Source organism: Numenius arquata, chromosome Z (genome assembly GCF_964106895.1).
Source record: "Numenius arquata chromosome Z, bNumArq3.hap1.1, whole genome shotgun sequence".
Classification (NCBI taxonomy): Eukaryota; Metazoa; Chordata; class Aves; order Charadriiformes; family Scolopacidae; genus Numenius; species Numenius arquata.
This window is the reverse complement of record NC_133616.1, coordinates 85,049,862-85,070,292: the sequence shown is the minus strand read 5'-3', so window position 1 is coordinate 85,070,292 and position 20,431 is coordinate 85,049,862. Positions and strand designations below refer to the sequence as shown.

Sequence of the window (20,431 nt, the reverse complement as noted above, 5' to 3'; positions counted from 1 at the left end):
GGAAAGATTGGGATGGGGACACCTTTGCCAGTGGTCCTAGTGCCTTGGATGGCTCCTGACATCGCTTCTGGCTTTGCTCTTTTGGAATGGGCACTGTGACGCAGGTAACCCTCAGGTTCTGAAGTCATCTGTCATCCAGGACAGGGAGCAGAGAAGAAATGTAGATACGATGATTCTTCACCAGGAAGAAAGCTTTGGAAACAGCTCTGTTTTCTGTGGCTCATGGTGAATTAATGCCATTCCCTAGAAATAGCGATGAAAACCTGTTCTTGAGTGTGTATAGAAATGTGGCCAACCCAGCAGTGTGTGCTGAGCGTGCAGGGGCTGGCCAGTGCTGACTTCAGACCTGGTCTCGTTGCCCTGTCTGTGGACAGTGGGATGGGGGGGAGAGAGTGGGTTGAGGCTGGTGAGTGCAGTCTCATGGGTCTGAGGGGCTGTGGGAACAGAGAGGGGTTGTTAACAGAGACCCCCCTGGAGCAAACCAGTGATGGGCGACTCTTGCCATCAGCACATTCAGTGTGTTTACTGGTGTCCTTTGGTATAGGCTGAGAGGCAGCTCGTTTTTACTGAAGGAGCACCACAGGGAGACCAAACTACCCTGGACTGGACCCTATATTTGACACCAACCTTCTATATTGGCAGAAGATCCCTTTGCAAGGATCCCTTTGCCAGGACTGCACAGCTCTCGCAGCCACCATGCTGCTGAGCCAAGGGCTCCCAGTGGCACAACCCTACCAGTCACCAGAGCATCATCCCCTCTCTCAGTGGGTCAGTAACTTGCCTAAACCATGTCCTGAGCAAGGAGGTCACTCAGGGGCCCAGATGTGGTCCCCAGACAGGGTCTGTGGTCGCTCTGGCCAGGGATGCTGAGCCTGGGGAGCTGGGGACGGAGTGGTGGTGGGGGATCTGTCACTCATCTTGGGTACGGGCAGTGCCTGGGGACGGGGAGAGGACCAGGACCAGAGAAAGCTGCAACAAGCATCTTCTGCTGCAGCCTGGCAGCCCTCTCCTCCTCTTGCCGTAGGAAACCTGCACCTTCTCTTGCTGTGCTGTGTTGTGCCTGCATGTATTTGTGTAGAGGAGAGGAGGAAGAAAGGAAAGAGAGGAGGAGAGCAGGAACCTGTCATTTGTGGAAATTTTCCTCGTAAATCAGCAGCAGTGTTGGTATTTGCATGGTGGTGGAGCTGGGTGCCCTGCCTGGGGTCAGAGCCCCATGGTGCAAGGCTCTGCAAGCTGAAGTATGAAACAGGAGGTGACATGTGAAGAGAACAAACAGATGGGGAGAGCAGGAGCTGGTGAGGAGATAAATAGCAATAACTCTTTTGAGTCTTTTCTGTGCCTTTGTCTGGGAGGTTTCAAAGCCATCTGAAACTGATGCAAGCATCCTGGGTTAAAGTGATGTATGGGTGCCTGGGACCAAGACCATGTTCTCCTGGAGAGCCTGGAAGGGTACCCAGTATCTAGAAGATGACCTGGTCTGTCTCCTGCCAGCAGAGAGCCTGACTGAGCAGCCCTGCCCTCGTATTGTGTCTCTTGCCCTGGGTGCTGTAGGAACGTGGGGACAAGGGCCAGCCCCACCAGCATGTCCCAGACTCCTCTCTATCCCTCCTCCCTGTTCTGCTCCTGCAGCACAGGCTGCCCGAGAAAATCCCACCAGCTCTGCTGTCCTGGGCTACAGCATGAAAAGGATGTGTAAAAGGTGGCTGCATACATTTATTTAATATTTCTCCCACCCTTCTTGCCCTTCCTGAATGAGGGTGGCCAGCATTGCTTGTACTCAGGCTATCACTGAAGCACAGCATGCATGGAAGAGCTCCTTTTCCCTGCAGTGGTGACTGCGATCTCAAATCAAATGATTTTGTGTTTTGTCTTTTTCTCTTTTACTTAGGGAGCGAGTTTTCTGGGAGCCCATACAGCCACCCACAATATTCAACGTACAATGACTCCTGGAGGTTTCCCAACCCTGGACTCCTGGGTAAGTTGTTGTCCCCGCCTTGAGGTCTTGATGGAAGCTGTGTCCCCTTTGTAACCCAACGGTGGCCATCTGCCACTGGGGTGGTCAGATGCATGTCCTGGGGTGGTCCTGAGTCCCCGTGTGGGACCATAGGTCTCCACTGGGGTGTGAAAATGCTCTTGATTCCCTTTGCCCCATGGCCAAACCTCTTGTCTTCCCCTTTCTACCCCCTGAAATCTTCCATGGACAGAAAGTGTTGCCAGAAGGCAGGACCCCTATTTTTTTGAGGGTGAGGAATGCAATTCAGGCAAATCTCTTTATGGGGAACACCAGCTTCAGGGAGGCGCTGGGTTGACCATGGCCAAGTGTGATCCCTGTTGCACCCACCCTGTTGTTCCTCACTCATTCGGACACTTTGCGTTTCTGCCCGACCCCGCGTTGTGTTTGCTCCCTGGCTGTGTGTTTGCCCGCTCCGTCCCTCCTCTGCCAGGGCCCACCGTGCCCACGCAGCCTTGTCGACGCTGGCACCGTCCCCACATGCAGCTGGCGGGGGCAGGAGCCCTGTGGCTCACGCAGGATCATGGCCCTCATGTGAAGGATAAACATAATCCATTTTACACCACTGTCAAAAGCTGGCCTACTTTGACCTTATATACATGTAGCATGCAGTAATTAGAATTTTTCCCTGCATAATTTGCATGGATGAGGTAAGTAAAATACCAATTAATTGTCATCTCTCAACACAGGAGTAGCATGCCTTAGAGATTTCCAGATTTATGGATGACAGGGCTGTTATATGTGACCTCCAGCAGCGAAATAATTTTGAATTTTTGTCATACTTTTTTCATCCAGTTTCTTTGTTTTAAGTAATTGAGTCCCCATGTAATTGAGCCACCCAGGCTGTATTCATCATGGTTCTTGTCCTTAAACAAATCCTCAGGGAGCAATAGGCAGCCTCTGCCTCCCATGCCATGGTGCTGGTATAATGCTGCTATTTGCCGTGCCACATTTAAGGGTTTGTTAGCGCTTCCATCATAAATCAGCGGGTGGATCTCTGGCTGATATCGATGGGCATAGCTGCACGATGCCGGGGGAGTCCCTGCGCTTCAACCTGCAGTTTCCATGGCCACAGCCGGCAGTGCTGGCGGGGTTTTGGCTTGGCCGTGTGTGGAAGAGGCTTTAGCCAGGGGGCTAGAAGAAGTAGAAGAGGAGGAAGAAGAAGAAGAAGAAGAAGTAGAAGAAGAAGAAGAAGAAGAGGAGGAGGAGGAAGAAGAAGAAAAATGAAGCACTGCACTGTCATCATTTCTAATTTTGCACCTCCTTTGGAAACTGAGAGCTGCTTTAGCAAGGCTCAGCTGCATGGACAGGCCTGGGCAGCCAGGTTTTGGGTGGCTTTTTAAATTTTGCTCATGAACTGGCAAGAAGAACAGGCACAATATTAAAAATAAATGAAAATGCAGACCCAATCCTGCCCTTCCACATGAAGAGAGGGCTTTTGGTGAGGCTCCTGGGATACACACCGTGATCCCGGCTGTGGGTGCACTGGAGACACCCCGGAGCCGTCCCAGAGTCATCCCGGAGCCACCCAGTACCACCCCATAGCCATCCTGGCATCATCACAGAGCCATCCTGGAGCTCTCCACTGCCCCACAGGGGTGGGCAGTGGCCCTTCAACTCCAGTAGCAGCAGCAGGTTGTGCCCACAACCTGCTCGGCTCCTTGTTAGAGATGATGGGCTCGTGTTAGTTCTGCTGTGCTGGTCAGGGTATGTCCCTGTGTTGCCCTGGAGCCAGTGGAGATGGGCAGGACTGGGCCAGGAGAAGAGGCTGGTCAGGACCCAGCCACTTGCTGCCAGGACACCTTTTACCTCTGCCATTCCCTTTTTTTTTTTTTTCTTCCTGGTTCTTCCTCTTTTTCTCACTTCCTTTTCAAACGATGCATTTTGGGGGCAAATTCCATCAGCTGAAAGGGCGACGTAGTCCCCACAGCCCGGCTCGGGTCTCAGGCTGGTGAGGATTTCTACAGGGGCATTGACTCAGCAGCATGCCATACACATGACTTAAATGAGGGAAGGACAAAAATATTTGGATGCTACCACTTGACTTCAGAAACTGCGGCTTTATTGAAATCGAAGTGTTTCACAGTAAAATGACAGCAATGCTGCATTTTTTGCTGGTGGGAGTTGTTAAAATGTATGATCTTGGCTTCCTTGTTTTTATGCTCTTTGAAAGACTTTATTTCAATATTTTCAAAATGTTATGTTTGGGTAAACACAGACTCAGTCACTGCACAGACAAGGTTTCCTTGCTTTGGGTGCGCACAATGATTGGAGTTACGAGACTGGCAGTTTTGATGCATCAAAAAGAAAAAGAAATGGGAATTCTTGTTCTGCAGCAAGTCCTAAGGATGAACTTACCACTCCAGCTGGGCCTGGTCACAAAACTGGGAGTGCTGGAGCTTCCTGAAGGGGGAGTCCCCTTGCCTGACCACTGGCAGCGTAGCCTGAACCCCCCCCCCGTGCTGCTCAAGTGGTCCATGGGCACCCAGGGAGCTGGGCAGGGAGGTCTGGGTCAGCTGAACCTTGGGATTCCCTTCCATTTCAAGCCTTTCTGACAGAAAAGCACCAAAAGCAAAATGGTGCTCGGTTTGAAAAGGCATTTATTAGTTAACATTGTACCACACAGGGTGTTGGAAAGGTCCATGGCCCATTTCCTAGGTGGGAAGCCCAGTCCGGTTGCCCATGGCACATGGCTCTCGAGGGCAATTGATTGAGCTGGTGCTCCGAGGGACACGACAAGGTCCAGGTGCAGCTGTAGGACCCCAGAATGTCCCTCTCTGTGGCTGCAGGCTGCGGGTCCGACACATCTGTTGTGCCCTGCAGAGATCCCACTTACCCACAGCTCTGCATCCTCCCTGGGAGCCTGATCCCTCACCCTCTTCTCCCTGTGTGCCCCCAGCCCTGCTGGTAATTCAGGGCAAGTAGGAATCTGTGGCAGAGCCTTAAAATCCCGCTTCAAGTCCCCTTGCACAGCCAGAAGGCTCTGTGTGATGAGCCCGAGCACCCGCAGTGGAGAGGAGGTTAATTTAGAATATATCCAGGATGCTTCCCCTCTTCTCAGGAGTATACGTGAGTGTGTTGGGTAATTCTCTCCTGAGAGCAAGCGCTGGCAGTATGAGCCTCAAAGAAGAAACCTTGACAAAATTAATCAGGACTGGTACATGGACTGACACAGTTTGTTTTACTAAGTCCCGCTCCTTTCACCGAGATGAAAGTGTAATACTGTAAGCACTTAACAGCACCTACATTCAATTAATTCCCTGTGCTGGCGAGGAAGAATTGCACAGCAGCAATCACGCCAGGCTGAGACCTGCAAGAGGGGAGCTAAAAGGAGAGATGCCATGATCTGCAAGTGGCAGGAGGAAAGGATACTTGGGTTGAAAAATTATTCTGGGGGGGAGATAAAGAGAACAGGAACAGAGAGAGAAAAGTGCTACCTCCTCTCCAGGGCAGTCCCAAATGCCATGCCCTGTAGCTCTTGTGGAAGGGGAGACGACCAAGCTGCAGTCCTCCAGGGTGGTCAACAGAAGCATGGGAAGAAGAAGGAGTTCCCTGCTGCAGCTCTGCAGCATAATCCTGCTCTCCAGTCCCATCTTCGGCTGCAGTGGCTCCCGCACCCAGAGCTGCATCAGGCCGTGGCAGCCTTTGCTGTGTGGGGCAGGCCAGCAACGTGCCCTGGTGGCCAAGAAGGCCAATGGTCTCCTGGGCTCCATTAAGAAAAGCGTGGCCATCAGGTCCATGGAGGTCATTCTCCCCCTCTGCTCTGCCCTGGGGAGGCCACATCTGGAGCACTTGGACCAGTTCTGGGCTCTCCAGTTCCAGGACAGGGAACTGCTGGAGAGAGTCCAGCAGAGGCTAGGAGGATGATGAGGGACTGGAGCATCTCTCTGCTGAGGAAAGGCTGGACCTCCTGCTGTTCAGCTGGAGAAGAGCAGACTGAGAGGGGATCTCATCGATGCTAAGTAATATCTAAAGGGCAGGTGGCAAGAAGATAGGGTCCAGGCTTTTCTCAGTAGTGCCCGGGGACAGGACAAGGGGCATCGGGCACAAACTGGAACATGGGAAATTCCATCCCCACATGAGGAGGAACTTCTTTGCTGTGAGGGTGTCAGAGCCCTGGAAGAGGCTGCCCAGAGAGGTGGTGGAGTCTCCTTCTCTGGAGACATTCAAACCCACCTGGACACGTTCCTGTGCAACCTGCTCTGGGTGACCCTGCTCTGTCAGGGGGTTGGACTGGATGGTCTCCAGGTCTCTTCCAACCCCTGCCAGTCTGTGATTCTGGGATTCTGGGTGGCTCAGTCCCATCCCAACAGTGGTCAGAAGGAGGACAGACCCCGAGTTCCCAGAGGGATAGGCTGGCAAGGGGACACAAACCCCAGCCACTTGCGTGGCATCTGGTGGCTGTAGCAGTGTCCCCATCTCAAAGCCGTAAGAAGAGGTGGAGAAAGGGATATCTTTTATCTTTTTTTAGTTTTCCCCTCTGTGCTGTGAATGACCTGGAAGGGGGACAGAGCAGGCACACACGTGGTGGTGTGACACAAGTGAGCACGAGCGTGCCTGTGGCTCAGTCTGTCACTGCCGGCACGTCCTGGCACGTGTGCTGGCGCAGCGTCAACTCGGCACGCACCCGGAGCAGGCAGCAGCAGCACAGCCCTAATGAAGAAAAACGATTCAATTTCGCCCTGGGCTTGTTGCAATAACTTCTCTACCATTTTTGCTTGTTGTGTTTGGCTTGACGCTGCTGGTGGTGGGTTTCCCTTGATGCGGTGTCCCCCTTCCCGGACAGACATGGCCCCTGGGCCATCGCGGTGCCGGTGCTGGCACCACGTCATGCAAGGGCAGGGCTTGGAGCCCATCAATTGGGATTACATTCAGTTCCTCTGCAGAAAGATGAGAGAACAAGTAGGTGCCAGAAATGACTGTGTCAAGAAGTAAATTGATGGCAGTATGAATTAGAAAGAAAATGTGGCAGAAGGACGGACAAGTCTGTTCTGGATGGGGCACGGTGACAGGGAGGAAGAGTGAATGCTTTATGATGTGATGCTTTCATTTTTGACTTTAAATGCAAGATTTTTTTATTTTGCTGCTGAAAGGCAAGCTGGAAAAATCAAACTTGAGAGAAGCGTAAGGCCTTTGGAAAGCATGAGCAAAATATTGGGCTTTGGTAGCTGCACTGAGTCAGAACAGCAGCAGAGGAAGAAGGAGGGGGAAGGCAAAGTCCCTGACCCCAAAAAGACCCACTTTACCCCAAAATCTCAGGAATTTCTGCATCTGGCTCTGGTGAGACCCACACGTCACTCCGTGGGTGAAATTGTTTGGTGCAGCTGGATCCCTTCTCTGGATGTGCCTGAGCTAAGTTGCCATGGCCAGTGCAGGGCCCTGGGGTCTCCACTGGTGGTCATGCCTGGGAGCTGGATACCACCACCCCCTGCTCCCCATCGACCTCCTGGTGCTGCACTGGGTGAGGACTGCAGCTCCAGCCAGCTCTTCATGGGCCAGCGAGTTGTTTTATCCCGAAGCACTGCCTGCCCCACAGCGGGAGGTGATCCCCAAGGACTCCTGGGTGGCAGGTGTAGCTGTGAGGGGACACGTACCCACATCCTGGGCACCCTGGAGAGTGTGGTCCCCAGATCACTGGCCACAGAGAACATCTCTAAACCCAGATAGACAGGGCATGAGCATTTCAAAGTCTGGTGAGATGTTCAGTTGTCCTTTGCTCATTCAAGACTGCCTCATTTGGCCAATGAGGTAAAGGTGGGGAGCTCAGGACTGCTGGAAACTACTGGGTGGGGACACTCATGAGACGAGACCCTAGACCCAAGCCTGCTCCAGAGCCATTCCTCACATTTGTCACTTTTCCAAATCTTGCATGTGTCCCAGTGAGAGTCCTTCCAAGGGGCTTCTTCCGCACTGCAGTGTGTCATGTGTCTCAGGCGTGGGAAATTGCTGGTGACTTGGAGACCAAACTGGTAGCACCTGGTAAAATTTTTTGCATCACTCTTTTCTCACACCAGATCAGAGTTGGTTTCCTCTCCAGTGCACTTGGAAGGTGTTTAATAGCTGGTGTCTGGTATCTCTCTGGATACATCTGAAGTCAAAGACCCTTCCTTGTCCAAGCAAAAGCTCGAGGTTCCAGGTGATCCTTTGGTGACCACTCAATCTACCATCACTTAGTCCTGCAGGGCAGAGGAGTCATTGCCAATATTTTTCATGCCTTGTCCTAGTAGAGGAGTGCCTCGGCACTCATCAGTCTGGAAAGCTCTAAGCCTCGTCTGCATAGTTCATTCAGGTGCAAGACACATGTACTCAATCAAAAAATAGAGCATAAATTTGATCAGTTTGAGGCTTAAGTGTTCATTTCAAAAGCTGTGGATATGGAGTGTCAGATACTTTGTTGGATGAGGTGTTATTTGCTGGAGGTGGGTTGTAAACTACTTCCTGAGTTCAAATTTGTTACCAAGTGAAAGTCACCAACTTTTTCTGAAGACAATTTCTCCCTTCAACAACTTTATTGGATGCCAAAGGACTTTCCCTGGCTGGGCAGAATCTGGCACAATGTCCTGATTCCAAGCAAATCTGGTAGCACAAACTCGGCGTTTCTTTCTGGAGCTCCAGGGTCACTGCCAGAGCTAAGCAAAATCTGGCGGCTTATTCCCTGATGCAAGTAGTTTGAGAAAAGGGGGAACTGCTGTTGAGTCGAGTGGAATATGTTGAAGGCTTTTGGGTTCAACTGAGGAGGTTTCCCTTCCCGAAAGGAAGGGAAAAATAAATCAGAGAAGTCAGAGCATGGGAACGTGTTGGGGCTGGAATATTTTTGACCTTCCATTCTGAAAAGCACTTCACTTTTTTGCGTGAAGTAAATGGAGCGAGTGGTTTGAGTGGAGGCAGGGAACCAGGTGTCTTATAGCCACCAGAAATGCAAAGCGACCGTAGCACCGTTCTCCCGCAGAAAATGTGTGAATGTGTTTTTTATTCTTATTGCCGTGTCTCTGAACTCTCTGCCGCCTGTCTTGGCGGGCTGTGAGCTGGCACCCTTCCACCTTTGTCTTCCTCACGCTCGTCCCCTTCTCTTGCAGGCTCCCCCTACTACTACAGCGCGGCAGCCCGTGGGGCAGCCCCGCCAGCTGCTGCCGCCGCCTACGACCGCCACTGACGCCGGCGTGGACCGCGGGCACCGCCTGGGGCACTGCCATGGGTCCCCCCACCGCCAGCTGGGGGGACGGAGGGACGTGCCCTGCAGGAACATGCGACTTGGAATTTGTGCTCTTTGGACTTGGTGAACTTGGTGATTGTTGTTGCGTTCTCAAACCTGGTCGCACTGGCTGGGTCTCAAACCAGACAAAGGACCAGGAGGGAGCAGTTCTCCTGACGCTCCGTGTGATGGAAAACACGCGGTAGCTCCGTGTCTTCTGCAGCCGGCTGGCTACTGCTTTAATGGCCTGTGGGTGCCACGGCTGTATCTGGGGATAAGGAAGAGGTGTGAGCAGCTCCCCTCGGGGCAGCTTCCTCTTGCTGCACACTGAAACAGGCTGTGAGACTCAAGGCAATTTTCTTTTATTTTGTTTTTGGTTGGTTTTTTTAATATTTTATTTTATTTTTATTTTTTGGTGGCAAAAAAATCAATCTGCTCAATTTTACACAAGCACCACTGTAAATACTTGCTTGTTTGCATTACTATAAGAGTGGCTTAAGCATAAGCAGCAACATTGTACAAATATGAACTCAAAACGCATCCGAAAATGTGTTTTGAAACTGGTGCACTGATTCAAAGAATTCAGTAAGCTTTAAGCAACTTTGAACCAGGTTAACACTCATTGTGGCTATATTTCAGGCTGCTGTTATTTCTGTATAGCGCATCCTGTCCAACAGCCGTGTGTGGTCATGCTATATGCTGGTATCAAACACATGGGCCACTGAAGAAATGGGCAGTTTTGTGACATTTTACTGCTTAATATTCATTTATGTTAATTTGTCATCATAACGAGTACTGAAACAAATTCTCTGGTTTCACGTTAAGCAGCATCCAGGAAGGAATTCCTAAATAATAGTTGACACCTTATGTACATCTCAATAGGTTGTGTGCTCAAACCCAATTATGGGTGCCCTGAGAGGAAGGGGGAGAAATACCACAGTGATGATTTTTGTTGAATGGACGTATTGAACGGGGCGTGCTGAGCACGGGGGTGGCCACACGCGCTTTTCAGGGCAAATTGGAGAGAGAAGCGCTTGTTTTGGGGGTCTGCACATTTCGGTGAAGGCATTTCCAATTGGAGCCGACACAGTCCAGACGTGGCCTGGGGTGGATTGTGCCCTGTTAATTTCGTGTTTCTTCCCTCCTGCTCGGAGAGGGAGCGCTAATAGTGACATGTCCTTCCATGTGTGGCTTCCTGGGGCTAATGAAGAGAGGAGGGCGGCTACAAACGACCCACCAAGCAGCTACACCAATCACTGCCACCTCATGGAGCCAGAACTGCTGATTTCCCCCTGCCCCAGGCCAAGGGGCAGCCAACCTCGATCATGTACGGACGACAGACATGACCTCATCCCCTCCTCCTGAGGGCAGTGGAGAAGCTCTGTGGCTCTGGTGAGAGGAAGATCTGGCCATAGCCTCCTTATTCCCCACCCAACCATCTTTATCCGCCTGGAGCAGCGCAGGCTCTGCAGGGGATCCTGTGTGTGTCCTACGGCTGAAGAAGTGTCGGTGGTGTTGAACCTGAGATGCTTTCCCATGGATGAACATTCATGTACAAATGCTTGCTTCCAGCCAAACAAGCATTTTTCTGAAATGTCAGCTCCTGAGTTAACACTTTTCTCTTTCCTTCTCCTCCCTTCCCACCTCATTGCTTGTGCTGCGTGTCCAGTGTCCTTAGTGGCCACTGACCTGTTGAGAAGCTCTCTCTCCAACTCCAACGGCACCTTCTCACACTATGGAAACGCAGCCATCACTTCCAAGTTCCCAGGGCAGATGTGTTCAGGTCCTCAAAAGCCATGGAGGCACACAGGTCCTACCGGCTTAACAACATTTCGGTGAGAAGTTCACAGATCCCATCAGGGGTCTTGGCCGGAGACCTTCAAACTTTGTCTTTAACCCAGAAGTAAGTTTTGTGACAAACTTTTAGCAAGGAGAAAAGTCGTGCTTTTCATCCTTCAGCGATTAATAGCTGATACACACCAATTTTTAACTGAAGACAAGTAACAGCATTAATGGTTTACACAAGGAACCTTCTGAAGTGTCGCTTCAGTGTCGTCTGTTTTTGAGCACCCCGTGATCACTTGATGCACCCTAGTGAAAAAGCTGCAAAGGGTGTTTCTGTCCCTGTTTGCTGGTAGCATGGGGACGCCCCGCAAGTCCCTGGTGAGGGGTGCAGGTTGTTTGCACCCGGAGCACGGACTTCTTCTCTATGAGCTTGGGATGGGACAAGGCCGTCCAATGCTTTGGCAGAAGAGAAGAGAAATGATGGTTTGACTGCAGGCCATGAGGGTGTGGGTGATGGCTCCAGAGCAGAGGTGGGCTGAGCTACACCAGCTACAGAGACACCACCTGCTTGGTGACCAGGCTGGTCTAAAACGAGTCTTTCCGTCTGTCCAGCAAAGGAACAGCAGCAGCTCCTGTTGATGGTGTGTGGGTCCTTCACCCATTCTGTGAACTGCCCAGCAAACTTGTCCTTTACTTGTTTCCTAGCTTGGCTTGTGTGATGTGCTAATTCAGATAACACTGATGAGACCAAACACAAGACTTTGGCAGATGTTGGTATGCTCAGGATGGAGGCTCTCCTAGTTGGTCTGGGGACTTAGGAAAGGCTTGGCAGGTGTATTTCTCCTGAAGGATGCATGGATGCCACTGGATGAAGTAACCCAAGATGCTCAGACCTGGCTGGCCCTGTGGTTTCATCCAGTCCTCCACCAGAGCACAGTGGTGGGCTTCATCCCTCAGGCTGGGAGGGCCAGCAGGACAGCAAACAGGTCCCAGTTGGAGCCATGGAGGGGAAACCCCAAACTCCTACCCTTGCATGTGCAAGGCAGGCACCTGCACCCACCACACCTCCCAAAACACAGCAGCTGGGCTTGCTCATATCTTCTGGGACTGCTTCCCAGAAAGAAAGGCCAGTAAGGGTTGGCCCATTGAGTATGCACACTGTACTTCTGGAAAAGATACTTCTTGACAGTACTTTCTGTTTATGAGAATATTTTGTCTGGGGTTTACAAACTGCTTTCCTCAGGAGACCAGGGCTTTCTGTCCGCAGTCTTCATTGTGGGAATCATCCTCCTCTAGGAGTATCTTTGAAAGGTGCCACTGGAAGAAGGTGGTCCCCTGGGGATGGTGGAGAGCCTGCCACACCCCCCTCCATGTCACAGTGGGTCACTGGCTGAGGTGGAAGCTGGAAACAAATGACCCCATGGTGCTGCAAGGAGGGGAGAGAGCAAGACCAGGGAGGGGTTTGGGGTGCCCTGACTACCCTTCACTCAGGAGTGATGCCCTGGAGTGCAGTGTACCGCTACTCGACCCTTGCAGAAGTCAACCCCACGGAGCTCCTTCAGACATTTTCAGCACTAAACCCTATAATACACTCGGCCAGAGGGATGGTTTTCCAGCAGCGTGCGCTCCAGCAGTAAATTTATTAAGTACATTGCCAGCACAGGCAGGCTGAGGAGTGAAACATGAGAGATGGAGAGGGAAAACGCTGCCGTAAGGCTAAATCAACGGAGGCCATGAGCCAGGATGACATGAACTGACTTGTTGAGGAATCCCTCAGTCAAACGCTGTGAGAGAGTGACCGTAAAGATGACCATAAAATGCCGTGGGCATTGAGTTTGCTTAGCATTGGTGTCCAAAGGCTCAGTTTTGGAGGCATTGACACAGCTCCACCGACTGCAGAGCTCAGGTTGTCTCGGGGCCAGATCCACAGACCGAAAGCTGTTTCTTCACTGTCAAATCAAGAGAATGCTCTGGGCTCTGGGAGTGCAGGGTCAGAGAGAATGTGTTGACTCGGAGATGCAGAGATGTCCCAGCAGGGCTCTGACCCATGTGAGGACCATGGGCACCGGGGCAGACCCCGAGCCTGAGACACTTGGGATGGAGATGCCAAGGGAAGAAAAAGCACCAGGAAAAGAAAAAAAAGGAAAAAGAAGGATGCTCAGAGGTGTTTTTTGGAAGGAAGCCTTTCTGCCCGGGGAGGGATGATCCATGGAGCTCAGAACCGTGGAGTGCACTTGCCTGTCCCCTCCTTGGCTCCCTGTGTCAAGTCTTGTGGAGCCAGGGTGGCACAACGGGCTTCCTACGTCGGTGATGCCCTGCTGCGTCCAGTCTTAACTTATGGGGTTGTGTTCCTTTTCTTATTTTCTTTATTTTACCTATTATACATGTCCTTCAGCATGGAGGAGAGAGGAAGCCATGTTAGTGTCGCGTATTTCCACCCACGAGTATCCATAGCTTCAAAGAGCCGTGGTCTGTCGTGGAGTTAATGTGTCCTCCCCAGTGCTGGGCTCTTCCCTGCGTATGTGCGCCCCAGAACACATGAGGCCATGGTCACCGAGGGAACCACGGCATTAAGCTGACCCACCCTGTGACTCTGTCCCAGCGAACGCTGGGAAAACCTGCTTTTTCTTCTGGATTCACTGAGAAAATGATGTTAGAGGGCCAGCGGTGACGTGCCCTGCAGCTTCTTGCCGAGCAGGTGTGCGATGGTCCTGTACGGGCGATACCCATCGGAGCAGGTGGCTGGCACTGATGTGGGCACTGGGCACATGTCCCAAGCCATGGCCACCACCACTCCATGCCCAATGGCTGGGGACACCAGCCGGGGAGCCCAGTTGTGCCCCTCAGACCGCGGTAGGTGTTACTGCAGCACAAGAAATGGAGAGATCCCCAAGGATCTGAACCCATTAGTGTCGTTTTTCTGGTGGAGCTGAGGTGCGACGTGCAAATACTGCGTGAAAAGCGCATTGAAGAGGTGCCCAGTGCTAGGGCTGTGGCTCTGGTGCCATGGCAGATGTTGGTGCCGGCTCCAGCGGTGGCTCCGCTCCTCACTGGTGCTGCTGGAGCGATGGGACAGCGGAGCAGGTCCAGGGCGGGCGTGTGGGGATGGACGTGCACATGCTTGGGTCCCCCAGACCCTGGGAGGGGGTTGTGGAGGGTGGGACCCCAGCCCTGTGATAGCCCTGGCCACCACTCCCCATGTCCAGGGTCTTCTGCTCTGCCCCATTGAATCAAGACAGGGAAACCAGCTGGTGGGCATTGAGACCTGCCTTTGGCTTGGCTCAGCCTCCTGTGGGAAGAAACCTTGTCCTGGTTTTTCACTTTCTAGTGGCCTTTGTACATTCTGAAATTACAGAAACTCATTTCATTGCAAATGGAATTCCTTTACAAGGAAGAAAAAAAAAAAAAGAACAGGCTGGTTTTTTTTTTCTTAGAGACAAACTACTTTGTGTTAGGGACTTCTAGCATCAAAGAAATACATATCTATTGTATCCACCAAAGTCTGCAATGCCTGCATTGAAGCTTACTTCCTAAAAAAGAGAGGAGAAAGAAAAGAGGGAGAGAAATAAAAGCCTCCTCCCCTTGAAAAATACATACAAACAAACAAAAAAATAACTTACAAAAAAACTCATAAAAATAACTGTTGAATTGCCTTTGAAAGTAGGGGATAACATCTGTTGCAAAACAGATGAAAAAATGCTTCTTAAAATGTGTATGTTTTGTATTCTTTTTTTCTAGTAGGAAAAGGACAGACTTGAAATCTTGGTGTTTTTTCCTTAGTGCTGTGTGTTGCTTTTGTGTGTTATAATATTTGAATGTAATTACAGCAGTGCCAATTTGCCAAAGATGTCGAATATTATTTTGGGGTTTTTGTTTCGGGGTTTGTTTTGGGGAGCAAAAGGGGAGGTGGGCTGGGGCGCGGGGGTGCTAAGGCATGGGTCAAAAGGGAGGGGTCATTTGAAGGTTTTTCTTTTCATTTACTTGGGTTTTTTTTCAATTCTTTTTCTTGTCAAGACTGAAATTTGTGATTTTATTCTAAGTTAAATGGTTGACTGCAACACTTTTTATTTTTAGATTAGTTGAAGAAACATGCAATAAGATTGGCGTAGTTCAATATCTGTGTGTCTTTTCATGAGAGTGACTGTTACTTGTGGACATTTGGTTTTATGTAACCTTTATGTGAAATAATTATTTGTAAATATCTACCATAATTTTATTGGTTCCTAAAATAAAAGTAATTTTTTTAAGTTCAAAAAGCCTGCTTCCACTCTTTTTTTCACCTTGTGTCCTGCATCTCTTGGAAGAAATGCCAGGTGGTTGCATTAGAAATGGGGTTTTGGTGAAAAGGCATCCCTCACACAGGGCTGCAGCTCACCAAACACACCACAGCAGCTGATAGCACCTTCTGACTGCATCCATGCACATCCCGTGCCCTGTGGGGATTGAAGTGACACCTCCCAGAGCCACTGCCCACCTCTTGCTGCAGGCTGACGTTTGCCATCAAGACATGGGTCCCCCAAGCGACCTGGTGTCACTGGATGAGACAGGAACCCCCGTGCTGCCCTCTGAGCCCTGGGACACTCAATGTCCATTGGTGGTAACACCTTCTGGGGAGGAAGGAGAGCCCCCAGGCCTTCAGATCCCTCCACACCAAAATGGACGGCTCACCTCCCAGGCAGCCAGACCCCAGAAGGGGTCTTGTGCTTGGAGACCATGACCATTGGATGTCCTATGGCATGGTATGGCCAAGTGCAGCTCCTAGCACTTCACGAAGAGGGTGGATGAGCCTGACCACCTTTCCTTCCCAGAGCCTGTGCCATTGTATGTGCAGTGTTTAAGGGAGATTCACGGCACTGCAGCAAAGGGACTTTCATAGAACCATAAAATTGTCTGGGTTGGAAGGGACCTTTCAAATCATCTAGTCCAACCACCAACCCAAAACTGACAAACCCACCACTACCCCATGTCCCTCAGCACCACGTCTGCCCGGCTGTTAGATACCTTCTGGGATGGTGACTCCATCACTGCCCTGGGCAGCCTCTTCCAAGGCTTCACAACCCTTTCAGTGTAGAAATTTTTCCTCATATTCATCCTAAACCTCCCCTGGTGCAACTTGAGGTCATTTCTTCTTGTCCTATCACCTGTGACTTGGAAGAAGAGACCGACCCCCCCTGGCTACACCCTCCTTCCAGGGAGTTGTAGGGAGTGAGAAGGTCTCCCCTCAGCCTCCTTTTCTCCAGGCTGAACACCCCCAGCTCCCTCAGCCTCTACCTCACAAGACTTGTGTTCCAAACAAGTTCTCCACTTGTTCGCTTGATCTTTGCAGGAGAACTGTCAGTCGGTGACACCAGGAGCCGTGTTGTGGCTGTCTGTCTCCTTGCAAAGAGGTGCTGGTGGCAGGGTTTGCCGTTCCTGGCTCTGCCTTTTTTGTACTTTTTGTATTTCTGCTGTCTTTCAGCCACGCTAGGTTAAGAGAGGAGCAAATCGCCTGTCCCGCAGCAGGCAGGCAGTGCCCGCTCCTCATTAAGCCCTCCCATGCCTGAATGTGAGATGCCACGTCAGCCTGCTGGCAGCAGAACAGTGGGATCAGACCTGACAAAACAGTGGTGAGAGGCGCGGGATCTTCCTGTCTCTCCAGGTGTGAGGCCCCATACCGCTTCCTTCAGCGAGAATGCCCTTCAAGGATGCAAATAACGCTTTTAGCTCAAGCCTCCACACAAATGTCCATTGTTTAAGATGCCCGGGAATTGTCATTTAAACTTTTAATGAATAGGAAATGAAGACCCTTGGTTAAGCAGAGGAACGTCTCTGTATTGTAACAGATTTTGCAGACAAGGGCAACGTGCAGTCCAGGCAGGAAAGTCAGGTGTGGAGACGGCAGGTACAGAGGAGCTGGTACAAAGAGATCAAAGTGACAGCCCCTTTGCCAGGATTCCTGCAGTGGGCCATGGTGGCGATGAGCAGGAACATCTGGAAATAGTGTCATAGGCAGCTGGTGAGAACTTGCGACTCCCGTCTCAGGATTTCATGACCTATTTCCATTCTCAAAAAAAAAAAAAAAAAAAACCACACAAAGACTTGAAATGCCATAGGAGGAAAAGAAAATTCTTTGTCCAAGTACATGCTGTCTCAGAGCCATTAGGAAGCATATCTAGGGCAAACTGGTGGGGCTACTGACCATACCCAAATGGTGAACTGAAAAGGGTGCTCCAGCAGCCACCCAGCTGGATGGACTTTTCTCTGCCTGCAAACACATGATGATTTTCCCTCCCTCACCCCTCCAATGGCTCTGCTGGACAAGAGGCTTTGGGCACCCCTGAAAATGGATCCCATGCCCTCGCTTCAAGCTGAGTGCTGGGCATTGAACGTGTAGCCAAACTGCAGAGCCAAAGCTTGTCACCACAGCAACATCAAACTCAAATAAAGGCTAGAAACATGAATTATCAGTGGGACATACTTTGCAGAAACATCAAAAGATATGAAGAAATGGATTCACCAGAGAACATCCAAAAGGTACAAATTTATGCATCATGTTGCATAATCTCATCTCTGTGTGCAACCAAAATAAAACAACTCTGAAAGGGAAGTCCTCCTCTTGTGAGAGGACTTAGAAGAGACCTTCCTTTCAGGGTGATATCCTTAGATGGAAAGGTCGTCAAATCTGGGCCATTTACACAATGCTTCCAGCCACAAAAATAGAGGCATTGTCAGTGTAGGGCCACAGAGGGGCTTTAGGGTAGTCCCTGCCCTCCTACCAGGGCTGCTCCATCTCACTGTCACACCCTGCAGGGCAACTCTGGTGCCCAGAGTGAGGACCCACCACATCCCTCCACCACCGGGGTTTGAGTCCCCTCAAACAAAGGAGAAATCCCCCCTGGGTGGAATGGGGTTGTCGGAAGATGAAGATCATTTCCCCTGGGATATTTGTAGAGGGTCGACAGGATGAGAGCATGGTAAGGGAACGAGGCCCTTGAAAGTAAAACAGCAGAAAATGCTCCTGTTTGAGATCAATGGAAAGAAAAGCTTGAGAAAGATCATATAATCATAGAATCAAACATAGAATGATAGAATTGTTGAGGTTGGAAGGGACCTTTCAGATCATGGAGTCCAACCATCAACCCAAAACTGACAAAAACCACCACTAGCCCATGTCCCTCAGCACCACGTCTACCTGACTTTTAAATACCTCCAGGGATGGTGACTCCACCACTGCCCTGGGCAGCCTCTGCCAAGGCTTCACAACCCTTTCCATGAAGAATTCTTCCTAATATCCATCCTAAACCTCCCCTGGTGCAACTTGAGGCCATTTCCTCTTGTCCCATCACCTGTTCCCTGGGAGAAGAGATCGACGTCCCTGGCTACACCCTCCTTCCAGGGAGTTGTAGAGAGCGAGAAGGTCTCCCCTCAGCCTCCTTTTCTCCAGGCTGAACATCCCCAGTTTCCTCAGCTACTCCTTGTAAGACTTGTTCTCTACACAAGATACTGGAAAGCTGCGAGGAGCCAAAATAATGTTTTGCCAACACTCAGCAGCAGGAGAGAGGCTGCTCTGAGAATCACTGCCATGGAGCTGAGCCAGGAGCAGGTGGGGTAAGAGGAACCAGAACTTGGGTACAGTCCAGTTGGATTCCGGTACCACCAGTGGAGTTCCCATGCATGACCCTCCTCTCTGGCCATAGCCCAACTTCTGTGCCTGGAGTGGTGAGCTGATCCCACCAACAGCTAAGGGCCCACCCAGTCACTTGCTCATGACTCCTACAGCAGGATGGTGAAGGGAATCAAAAGGAGAAAAGTGAGAAAAACTTGTGAGTTGTGGTGATGACAATAAACCTTTGGTCAACCGGGGTCAGCTCTCCCCTGCCAGTCCCTTGCCCACCCCCAGCCCACTCGCTGGTGGGGCAGAGATTGATGGTGTGCAAGGGCTGCTCAGCCATAGCTGAACATCAGGAACCCAAAACACAGCCCCACACGGGCTGCCATGAAAATTAACACCATCCCAGGTAGAGCCTGTGCAGTGGGTTCACACCTGGGTCGGGCTCAGAGATGCTCCAGCCACCCCCACCTTGTGGTGTGCCCATTGAGCCTCTGCCACCTCACAGCACTGGAAAAGCCACACCTGACAGGAGGCTGCTGAATTCCAGCTCCTAACTCTGTTAAACCCATTGTAAACAGTCCCTGATAACACTTTAAAATAATGGTCCATTACCGCAGCAATGCTTAATTAGAGTGGAACTGACAAATGGAGTCATCATGATTAATGTTATTATAATGAATACATCTGCAATTTGGTATAACACACAGAAATGTCTGACTTCCCAGGAAACCCTCAGATACAGAGGGTGTCTTTTATATTCATAGGGATATAATAATTCCTCTGAAGGAATCTCATCGTAATTTAGCATGAATTAATGTCCATTTATCACACTGTGTTACCCAGTGCAGCAATTTATCTAAATCCTATATATGCAATGTAGACTCTTGTCTAAGAACACCCGATAATGGAGAAATCCTTTGAAGAAATACATTTACTGTAGATCATTAATGCTCAGTGTGCTAAGTGGCCTTTAAATTAAACTAAGTTAAATAAACTCTTCTTTAATATACCAGTGTAACTTTTTCATTAACAAACACATTAGGGCCTTTTTCATTTACATACAGCTGATGCAAGCATATGATACGAAAACATTCAATTAGTGGAGCAAAATGTAATTCCGAGAGTCTATATGGTAAGAAAAGGCAGGAGAAGGTGGTGGTTTGGCACGTCGACCTCATGTCTTTGGATGACCACACGCCGGTCCTGCAGGAACCTGAGGTAGGTTTGTCCAGGTCGCCTGGCTCCAGGGTTGGCCATAAATGTTGTACCTTGTAGAAGGACAACAACTGCCAAGAAGGGGTAAAACCCCGCAGAGGAGGTTTTCAGGATGTTCTTGGGGCACCCCATTGGCAATGTGGGCAGAAGTTGTCCAAGCTGCTGTGCTCGCCTCCCTCCACACACCTCTTGGAATGATGTGACCTGCTGTGGGTGCTTCTCGTGGATGGCAACATCTGCACCTACATTTGGGCTCCAGTTTAGTTTCAGCAAACTGGTTTTCATGTGGCTCCACTCCCTTCCTGGGGAGGGAAACTGGATCTGCCCACCCAGTGGGTTCCAGCGCTGGTGGGGATGTGGACACCACAGCGGAGCAGGACGATGGCCGTAAGTGGGGCTGTCCCACCACCATGGCAGGGCAGGACTGTGGCCATACATGGGACAGTCCCACCACCAACTGTCCCTGCTCCCAGTGAGGAGGGCTTATGTTGGCATGGTGGCTCCTGCTTGTGTGCCAGCCCCATTCCTCGCACAAGGACCATGGGGAACCCTGGTAGCAGAGCGCTGATCAGAGCTAGAGAGGTCTCCTCCATCTGAGTAACAAATCCCCAGAGCAGAGCATTGCTGGTGTCTCCCT

The 20,431-nt window shown here is 50.7% G+C and overlaps 1 protein-coding gene across 7 annotated transcripts in view; it reads left to right on the top strand.

The window, feature by feature from the left end:
- PAX5 (paired box 5) overlaps positions 1 to 9,164 on the top strand; it is a 135,546-nt gene extending 126,382 nt beyond the window's left edge. For all 7 annotated transcript variants that reach the window (XM_074165795.1, XM_074165794.1, XM_074165792.1 and 4 more), the window contains 2 exons: positions 1,889 to 1,975; positions 9,088 to 9,164. In XM_074165795.1, coding sequence (XP_074021896.1) covers positions 1,889 to 1,975; positions 9,088 to 9,164 — 164 coding nt within the window. The remainder of the gene's footprint in view (positions 1 to 1,888; positions 1,976 to 9,087) is intronic.
- The last annotated feature ends 11,267 nt before the right edge of the window (positions 9,165 to 20,431 follow it).